The sequence below is a fragment of the Trachymyrmex septentrionalis genome, unplaced genomic scaffold, assembly GCF_001594115.1.
Source record: "Trachymyrmex septentrionalis isolate Tsep2-gDNA-1 unplaced genomic scaffold, Tsep1.0 scaffold80, whole genome shotgun sequence".
Lineage (NCBI taxonomy): Eukaryota > Metazoa > Arthropoda > Insecta > Hymenoptera > Formicidae > Trachymyrmex > Trachymyrmex septentrionalis.
The window spans coordinates 2,923,596-2,933,956 of NW_017305988.1; the positions used below are offsets into that span (position 1 = coordinate 2,923,596).

A 10,361-nucleotide genomic window follows, 5' to 3' on the forward strand; every position below is an offset into this window, starting at 1 on the left:
GTCTGATAACACGAAACTCGTTAATATTCGCGAATTATAATATATACACAGACAATTCGTATGACAGAGACATACAAGTATGTAGGCAGCTGTATTTTATGCGATCGCTCACGTATCGATCTTTAATGAAAGGCTATCTAATAATAAGTTTTCCTTCGTAACAAACTGTCATCTACGTCACTTGCTCCTGCAGGGCAAAATGTCATGCTTTTGGATATTTGCGAATAAGAGTTATGTACGTAAAGTACGACACTCGTGCAGTGTGCTCTAACGTATTTTTCGGTTCTCTCTCTTTCTCTGAGACCGACCATATATATATTTCATCGCATCGATGACAACTCTATTTCTTCAAGTGTCCTGGATCTGAGTAATGAGCTTTATAATCAGATTAATCCACGTTGGGGAAGGAGGGTTTGGAAGATTTCTTTCTCCCGTCTCGTATTTCATTTTCCGTCTGATGGAAATCCGTTCATTACGCGAAATCGCGATGATGCGAAATTTCAATTAACGATACGCGATATCATTATTAGCAAAAAAATCGGAGGACTGTCTTGCCTCGAGTGATAAAGAAACTAGAACGTTCGCTGAATTATTGGGAAAGAATGGACACTTGACCGAGACAATTTCACGGCGATGTGATTCGGTTTCGCGAAAAGTCAGGATGTTTCAACGGTACAGAAAAATGTCACGCTGTCTAAGAGAAAAGTTTTCGGCTCTAACGTCGCGACGGTTCGAATATTGCTCTGTTTACAACAAAACTCCGTTTCATTGTTTTCTCGTCTAATCCTCGAAGAGAGATCGACACAACAAAAGCTCCATAAAGAAAAACGCGCACATATACATACCTACATAATATACTTACATGAGTGCACATCACGTCAACCTATCAATCGTGCTTATTTTTTCAGACAAAATCATTCGAAATGTGTAAGAATAAATTTCTTTATTCAACGACATTATTCTTCGTAGTTATTATAAAATTGCAGTCTCTTATCTTCTTTCGTTAAAAAATAAAAATTTCATGAGAGCGATGCAAAAATTTATGCTGTATTTCCTCTTAGAGGGTGCTTAGGGTTTTCCGCCTTTAGAAATGTATAAGCTTTTTCAAGTCATACATATGAGCCGTTCCAAGCCGTTAGGCTTGAAGATATAAGAAATTCAGAAAATCACTCACTTGGAAACAATTCTTTTCTATTATCCTTATACGTACTAGTCACTCGTACTAGCGCGCGCGCGCGTACGAGGGAAATAAGATTTTTTTAATTCATAGAGGAATCCGTTGCTTAATCTACAATGTGGATAATTCTCGCTCAATTACAATAGAACAAGTTTACAGCATGCCAATAAACAAGGTCAATCTTGAAACAAGATAGACCTCGTTATTACGCATATTAAATATTTAAAGCTGCTAACAGTTAATTACATATTGCTGTTTACATGCACCACCCGTTCGCTTTATGCGTTATTTCAATACGCGCTCGGATAAAATATTTCTTTCGCAATAACCCGAGGCTTCATATATACATCGCCAGCAATTTATATATCCAATTAAGTCGTAATTAGCTCGTTCGATGATTGCATAAAATTTACGTATCGCCAAATTGGCAGATTTTGGCAAGCGTATCGTAACAAAACTGAACGACGTATCGGCATAAAAAAAGTCTGATGCAAGTAAATGAACAAAGTAAATGAATGAAGTTTTTCCGGATCGATTTTTTTTATCCCACAATTTAATCCGACGAATAATCCATTGTTAAATGACATTAGACCCAAGACTCTCTTGAAACGAGAGAAGCACGTCGATTTCGCCAATTACGGTTTTACCAAAGACGAGGATAAAGGCGTGTAAAAATGTAATAAATGTAAAATACGAACCGATTGTTGAGCGGGTCTGGGATTGGACGATCGGATTGTTATTCGCTTCAGCGTTGGATTGTGGACGATGATCGGACGTGATGCTGGTCGTTGAAATGATATTGTTAATGGTATTAGTGCTGCCGGGCACGGACGTTGTCGATGTTGTCGAGGCTGACATTGTCGTCGAGGACGGATTTGTAGCGTTCGTAGTTGGCTTCGAAGACCAGGAGCTGCAAGTGTCGCAGCCTTCGGCGGAGCGTGTTGATAAACGGCAGCAGGACCAACGTTTTCCGCTCCATAGGCCCGCGTGATAACGCCCGCTCAAGCCCGAATTCTCACTGCACACTACAAATAAGTAGTCGTTCGCAAATTGTTTTTAAGCATAACGTATTGCGCTTTAAATTACAAATTATGGTATGACTTCGAATTTTACTCTCGGAATTGATTTAATAGGCGTGGTCGGTCCGAATTTTACTGCAATTTTACTGCACAATTCGTAATATTTTACAAAAATTTTAATCATGCATATCTGTACATCAACGATGAATTTAGAGTAATAGACTTGTAGATTATACTATCCGACACAGGTTTTTAAATCACGAACAAAACCAAATAATTCTTATAGATTTTTTGTCACTAAAAACCAATCTGTAAATTGTTCTATTACATTTATCAGATATTTCAGGTAAAAAAAAAATCTAAAAATGTTGTTTTTGGCATCTTTAGTATCAAAAACCTGATGTAATAGAGCAATAAGCAATTGTATTTACAGATTCGTTTTCAGCGACAAAAGTCGTCATCTACAAACATACATATTTTTTGCATTTTAAATATACCAATAATTTCTTTTAATACTTTTCCTTTTATTTGCAATAAAAATTGGGCACCGAAAGACTCATTCTACCGTCACTCTAGTTACGGTAGGGAAAGAAAGACGTGGAGGAAGAGGGAGACTTACCAGCGCGTATAGCGCGTATCCATTCGGCGCGATCCTGTTCGCGAGCGGCAAGGAGGTAGAGTGTGTACTCTTGACCAGCTTCCCGATATCCCACCTGGAAAGGCAGTCCGGATGGTATTCCGCCGCCTCCGCCGGCAGCGTCGCCGCCGCCTGCCGCATCACTGACAGCACCTCCACCATTCCCGAGGCTGGCCGTCTCCACCACGTGGACACTCTCCACGGCGATCCGTCCGCGTTCCTTGCGGCGCTGCAACAATTTCTCAATCTGATTAGCATTAACAGTCGATTCAAAATCAAATCGGTTGGCGCTGACACCAACAACTTTGACACCAGAGCTCCTCGGATAGAGGAAGGGAGGGAAAGGGGGGGAGGGAGGGAGGGAGAGAGAAGGTCAAGGACGATATAAATTGCATAACGACAGTATTATCAGAATTAAAAATCTTGGATGTGTCGGATTGACACATCCAATTGGAGATACTGGTTGACGAGGGATGTATTTAACACACGGACGTTGATTTTTACTGACAAATTAAATTAAATTGTAATAAGATATTCGTAGCATAATACGTAGTGGGTCTATCGTTGGAATATTGATATGATACATCTATATTTTAAACGCGAAAAAGTAATTTGCAAACGGCATCCAGCGACTTTCCCCGGAAACATTTCTAGCGGAATTCATAGGGGTTCATGCAACATGAATTGTCCACCCGACGACGGACAAGCTAATCAATTAAATAAAAACGAACGAAAACGGAACGAAAGGTATCCGAATTCGGCTCTTTACCTCCACGTTGTATGGTAGAGCTCGTGACGTGGTGAACAGGATCACCAATCAAGTCGGTAGGATCCGCACGTGGATCACTACGCCAAGATCGTATGACGTTGGCCACAACGTCCGAGATCGGTATGACGGACGATGCGTAAGAGGCGATTCTCTCGGAGCGATGTGAAAAGATAATTGAGATCACAGCTGATCACAATTGGTGTCTCTACAAGGAGTGTCCGTGAAGGGTTCCGACAGGTATATACTGTGGAACCCTACTCGCGAATCAGATAGGACAAGATTCACCACCAGAACGGTTGAATTACGTCCGCGTGTGTCTCTCTATTTTGTTCATCGTACGAGAGAGAAAGAGGGAGAGAAAGATATATATCAGAGATTAAAGCGTTATAGACTCGTCCGAGGAATCGTCAATTTGTGTGGAACGATACCAAACGCAATCTAAGGATCGTGCGTCGTCGGAGACCGACCTCGAACGACGGCCACTGACTGAGCAGCATCAACGACGAAGAAGCGGGAGGAGGGATAGGATGGAAAATTCGGAGCGCCTGCGCCACTAATTTCGTAGGTATACGGTATAGGTGCATGTTATCCGCCATCTCCTACTGGAATCATCACCATCCCTACTACCTCGCTCAATTCGCGGAGACGGAGACGGAGACGGAGATAGCTATTAGTGCTAGTCACGATCGCACGCGGTTACCGAGCCGATCACCTCCACCCTGCTCGTCGTTCAAACAGCTCAACCTGCTCAACCTCTAATGCGTCGTCTACAGTCTACAATACACAGTAAGGAGTAAGAAATTGACCAATCACAGCCGAGTGTGAGAATAGCCGACTGTGATTGGTCAATTTCTTACTCTTACTTCTTACTCCTTACTGTGTATTGTAGACTGTAGACGACGCATGAATGAGTTCTTGTCTAATTGTCTCTTGGATAAAAACAAAAAGTCGAGCGTGTTCCAATCGCCGAATTGTTACCGAATAATTACCTACTAGCTGAATAGCTAATTAAAGTTATGATTATGTATTGATCACAAAATTATTAAGTTTGTAATTCAACTTTTTGGGAAATTTAAGTTTCTGTAATAAAAACATTATTATAATTTTCTACGTGTGGGAATTTTTTGCAACTGTAAAAAAGAAGATGAGTAATGTTTCTGATGCTTCCTGGAATGGTGCGTGCTCATCCATCGTGGACGTAGCGATGCAATATTGTAATCGAATTTTTAAACTCAATGAATGTTTGTACAACAATTTATAAATTCTTTTTAGTAAAATGTTATTAAAGTCACTGACAAAATTAATGGACTTAATTAAAACATCTTCCAACTGTCGTGCTCGATAGATGCACATATTGTTAACACAAATTAGCATAAATGAGCAACTTTGAGAAATAGGGGAAATCTTGCAGACTGTAGATATAATGTTTATTTTGTTTGCACAAATAAAATAGAATCGAAAATACAATTTCTAGCGCGGCCACGCGCGGTTGAATATGACCGTAACAGAAAGTAAAACATTTTGATATATCACAAATTACTTACCTCACCATCTCCGTCGTAGTAGATGAGATAATGTTTGGTCAAGATAAACCATCGTTGCTTGTAATTGACCGGGGTAAAGCGCTTCTTGTTCTGCGAACGTTTTATCATGAATCCCTGCCGAATAACGTCTCCACCTTTTGACTCTAGCTTCCCATCTTTCCCTGCCATCACAGGAGGGCCTCCCTAGCAACAATAATGAAAGTATCATTTTCCTGCATGAGAATGGAGCCCCATCGTCGAGGGGCGTCGATAATTCCACCGCACGAGGGGCTACAATTGATACTTGTTGCACAACATATCCTAATTAGACACGAAACAAAAAAAAAAAAAATTACATTCGCGGTCTCTCCCATCCGGCTTATCCGGTCTATTTGAGATAAGTAAAGGAGGCGAAAGAAATATCTAAATATAGCACCTTTTTCCTCGTCCCATAACCCCCGCCCCCATACGAATGCGAAGGAGTGATGCGGCGCTCAGAGGCGCTCACGTGTCTGGTCTGGTGTCTGGTGGCGATTATAACCAACGATCATTAGGCATCGTCGAGAACGGGCTACGGGCTACGGGATCCAGAATCCAGGATCCAGGCGGAGGCGAAGAGACTCAACGAGACTCACGAGGCGCAGTCGAGAGAACGACCTGAACGACAGCTTGAACGACACGGACGCTCCCAAAAGCGGTACTTATCGCGCTCGAGCACGATTGAATTCGAATTCTCCGGATCGCGCCTCTTACTATGCGACGAACGTGTGGCCTGGCCGCCTGGCCGGTGCGACTACCACCTCGCGATCATTCCGGCATTCCCGGCGTCCAAACAAAGAGTTCACGTGGAACGCACACAATCTGTCAAAACGCAGACGTCTCGCGGCAGTCGCGGCGCGGCGCGGCCAGCGGCGACGTCCGACGTCGGGTTCAGGGGGTCCGGGGTCGGGGATGGGAAATGGGAATTGGCGGCATTGGCCAGCCGGCGCAGGCGAGATAGGTAGTCAGGAAATGTCTTACCACGCTGGTCAACGCCAGTCAACAGTGTCAACACGACCGACCGGGTCGACGCCAGTTTCAACATGGGCTTGAGACTTGCGAGGGAGAGCGTCCCGTGAATATCAATGAATATCGGAGAGAGAAGAATGGATCTTGCATCCTTGCGAGGAAAATCGACGCGAAACGAGACGAGACGAGACGAGACGACACCAAACACTTGTCGACCCGCGTAGCACCCAGTAGCGCCAGTAGTGCAGTACGGTGCAATACAGTGCAGTACAGTGCAGTACTAGGCCACAGTCAGTAGCACCACGCAAAATGACCGACCAGAACTGTCAAACAAGTGACTGTCGACTGAAGTGACGCAACTAGAATCGAGAGCGCCTTGTTTGACTCTGTGTTTCGCTTTGACGCTGTGGAAGATCTTGGCAGGCGTAATACGATTTACATGATATTACAAGCGACTACAGGATAGTACAGGAGCGGCGATCTCCGCTCAAGGAAATTGAGAAAGGATTCTCAGGTAACCTGTCTTTCCGCTCGTCGACCTCATCCGCTGGTATCAAGGTGTGAATAGAGGTGAATCGAGAATGGCGGCTGCCGAAGCGATACAGGTCAGCTCTCTGCCGCTGCCGCCCGTCCAATACATCAATCTCTACACGGATGAGAATGTACGGCGTGGACGAGCTCCGCGACCGCCGCCGCCGATCCATGACACCTACTCCATGTTCAGCAACATGTTCAACGCCGATGACACCATCATTAGGCCGCTCGAGGCCCAGGGCATCAAGAGGTTGTACCCGCAACACTTTGATCGTCGGCGCGAGTTGAAGAAGCTCAATCACTCATTGCTCGTCAATTTCCTCGATCTGATAGACCTTCTTGTCCAGTGCCCCGATAGTCCAAGACGCGCGGAGAAAGTAGGCTATTTCTAATTAAAAAAAAAAACCTCTGTTTTCATTTAGATATAGAGATGAAAAAATAGCTTCTTTTTTTTTACTTTGTAAAATTTATTTATTTTTAAACTGTTTAATATTTCTGTTATTTCGACGTTATCTTTAATAGCGGAAACATTCTTGTGTTGATTTAGTATTTAATGAGTTGATCAACGAAACTGAATCTAAGTATATCCATGACTACCACTTGTGTTAGTTTCTATCAATGTCGGATTAAATTTTATCTTTGTTCTACTGATTCTCCATCTTTTTCTAATTCTTACTAGAAAACTAGAAAAAAAAATGAAGAGTTGAACTGAAATGAAACTGTCATTGATGGAAACAGGCTTTGTACTGTATTCTGATTATTTACAGCTAAGTATTTTTAGACAGAAATCTTTTGATGAATGCAAAAATTGATTTCTAGAGCAATTAATAATATAGCGTCAAATGTTCAAAGAAAATATATATCTGAATAAAAATTTTTTACTGCGTTTTGTATTCAAAGTTCTTACTTTTTTATAATTTGTCTTTTTTATAATCTTTATTTAAATATTAAGTCTAAAGACACTAGTATCGCGTCTTAAAATGTAAGAGCAATATGTAAGCAACATCTATTGATTATAGTGGAAGCAGTAACATAAACAAAAGCAAATCCAAAATGTTTATTTGCTTACTACATGTTTTTTTTTTCATATGCCATAGCCTTAAGGCTTAAACATTTTTTATTTGTTACTACTTCTTATTGCCTTACGTTCTTCTTATTCCCTACTGTAATCAATTGATTTGCTTACAGCTTTAGTTTTGCTGCTTTCTACGTTTTCCTATGTTCTATGGCCTTTATATTCTGTGATGGAACAGCTGACGTTTTTACAGGTTGAAGATCTCAGTCTATTATTCATTCACATTCATCATCTGCTAAATGAATTTCGACCGCATCAAGCTAGGGAAACGTTGCGAGTTATGATGGAACTACAACGTAGACAACGTCATGAAACAGCGCTGCGTTTCCAGAAACATCTCGAAAAGGTATATATCTCGACTCTTATTCACATTGGATTTTCTTTTCAACCTTTATAGTAATGTTCACGTATAATTTTCACGATTGTAGCTAAAAATGTTAAAAATTGTTCCAGGTTCAAGAAATATTGCAGCATGCGTTACAGATGCTTCCCGATACATCGGAATTGGACTCCAAGCTTGCGATAAACACAGATGCTATGGAATCCGTAGACAATTTAGGCTTCGAACAACAAACGCAGGATCCTTGTAGTTCAAGTGATCGTATTATGTGCAAAGTGATAGACGATATGCTTTCCTCGAATGGAATGTTTTGAGGTATCACTCTTTATTCTCCAATGTGCAGATTAATATACCAAGGAATATTCTGAAATAACTGTACATAATACACAACAGTAGTATGATGTGCTTTTGAAAATGTTATTAGTTATTTAATAAAATGACAATATGTTCTTTAGATAAAGGCCTGCTGGTAATGTAGTGTCTAAAACATATTTTATATATTGTGCTTACATATTCATCTACAAAGACTACTCTCGAAATAGAAGGATTTTATTTTAAAAGTTGCTTACACTTAATTTTTTTTATACTTTAATAATACAAAAGTTTGACAAAATTTTATGTATGTATAACTCGATAACAGATATATCACTCGCGTGTATTTTAAATTTAACAAGACTGAGATTACATGTGATTGTACAAATGCAATTAACACATACAAATGCCCTGATTTGACAAAATAACCAAACGAGCAAAAATAAGGATGTAGAAAATACAGAATAATAATATATTTCGAATTTACATAATCGATTTACGTTTCGACTTTACAATCTTTTTTAAAATCTACCTCTCTTCGAAAGAAACAAATCCAACGTATATGTTACTACAGAGAATAAATTATCGCCACACACACACACACACACACACACACACACACACACACACACACACACAAAAACTCCTGTAAAATAATATAACAAAAGGCCAAATCAGTCGAGACAGAATCTTCCATAATTCTCAATAAATACGGTGGTCTTGTGATCAATGCTTTAATCCTTCTTAACAATGAAAAAAAATTTTTTAAATTTAGTCGTAAAAAAATAAAATTTTGTAATACTAGATTTATCTTTTTCTGGCGATAATCAGTTAGATGTCCAAATACCATTTAAGTCAAGAAGTCATTTAAATCTAAACAAATCAAATAATAATGAAATATGGAATGCAACAAATGAATAAAAACTGTAGGAAAAACTTACAAAAACCGTTAATATTGTATTAAAAAGTATTTTATTTTTTGTCAATTATGGAAAATTTTATCTCGACTGATTTGACTCTTTGTTACATTATTCTCTGGCTTTTTTTAATGTATATGCGCTTTATTCTCTGTAGTAACACATAAGTTGGACTTGTTTCCAGGTATATTTAAAAAAAGAATCCGTAAAGTCGAAACGTAAATGGATTATGTAAATTCGAAATATATTATTGTGCTTGCTACATCTTTGTTTTTGCTTGTTTTTTCAATGTCAATTTTATTGTTATTGTTTATTAAATGTAATTTACTTGTCTGGTCTTGGAATCAATTAATTCATCTTATTAAATCGATTACTTTCTTTTTATCATTTTCTCACTTCTTGTATTTATTGGGTAAAAGAACAGCACATAGTATTAAATAATGTTATTTATTGAAATAATCAAAAACACATTCACAAATTTTGTATAGATAATATGTTTTTCTACATGATAGTGATGGATAAAAGGAAAGGAAAGAGATGGAACAATACCTTTTAAACTCACCTCACAAACAGCAATCACATGAGAGAGAAGGAGATATATTTTATATATACATATAATAATAAACATATATCCACCGCAACTCCTGGAAGAAAAATATTAATTAGTTTCTCCAAGTAGCCTCTGCTTCTGCATGCATTTCTGAAAGATTTCTGTAATGGAAAAAAGTGTGTATATATACATAAAATATTTATATACGCCGAGGTGCAGTCCTCCCAATTTCCAAGTCTTTCGTTAATATATGCTTCCTGCAAAAGAAAAACAATATAATAATTGCTTCTTCATTGCTCTTCATCTTATTTATCGAAAAAACACAAAATTATGAACCATTCTTCCCACAATCGAATATATATTTTATGTTAAAAATATATTTAAAGATTATATAATTTTAAATAAGATATTTTAGAAATTCGAAGAAGCGCGATATGTGTATTTGTTAACTTTTTACATATTTTTGCAAATTAAAACAGAAGAATCTCAAATTTTATATA

The 10,361-nt window shown here is 38.9% G+C and overlaps 2 protein-coding genes across 4 annotated transcripts in view; one reads left to right on the top strand and one right to left on the bottom strand.

Moving 5' to 3' along the window:
• The window catches only part of LOC108754713 (tyrosine-protein kinase Btk29A), a 27,102-nt gene extending 20,385 nt beyond the window's left edge, over positions 1–6,717 (bottom strand). Inside the window, exons 1-4 of one of the 3 annotated variants that reach the window (XM_018497224.1) lie at positions 5,482–5,499; positions 5,147–5,329; positions 2,816–3,062; positions 1,876–2,202 (exon numbers count right to left, since the gene is read on the bottom strand). In XM_018497224.1, coding sequence (XP_018352726.1) covers positions 1,876–2,202; positions 2,816–3,062; positions 5,147–5,329; positions 5,482–5,499 — 775 coding nt within the window. Of the gene's footprint in view, positions 1–1,875; positions 2,203–2,815; positions 3,063–5,146; positions 5,330–5,481; positions 5,500–5,561; positions 6,043–6,145 lie in introns of those variants that run through there. The other 2 variants (XM_018497226.1, XM_018497225.1) reach the window with 2 other exon arrangements.
• On the top strand, positions 6,715–10,216 carry LOC108754717 (mediator of RNA polymerase II transcription subunit 7). Its single transcript, XM_018497231.1, has 4 exons — positions 6,715–7,044; positions 7,936–8,088; positions 8,196–8,397; positions 9,800–10,216. The coding sequence occupies exons 1-3, from the start codon at positions 6,715–6,717 to the stop codon at positions 8,394–8,396; spliced, it is 684 nt and encodes a 227-aa protein (XP_018352733.1). The 3' UTR covers position 8,397; positions 9,800–10,216.
• The last annotated feature ends 145 nt before the right edge of the window (positions 10,217–10,361 follow it).

What these genes read in the sequence shown, in the direction of transcription:
- LOC108754717 (XM_018497231.1), top strand. Translation starts at nt 6,715, where the DNA reads ATGGCGGCTGCCGAAGCGATACAGGTCAGCTCTCTGCCGCTGCCGCCC. An exon ending in GTCCAAGACGCGCGGAGAAA is followed by an intron (nt 7,045 to 7,935) that starts GTAGGCTATTTC and finishes ACGTTTTTACAG; the next exon opens with GTTGAAGATCTCAGTCTATT. An exon ending in TCCAGAAACATCTCGAAAAG is followed by an intron (nt 8,089 to 8,195) that starts GTATATATCTCG and finishes AAATTGTTCCAG; the next exon opens with GTTCAAGAAATATTGCAGCA.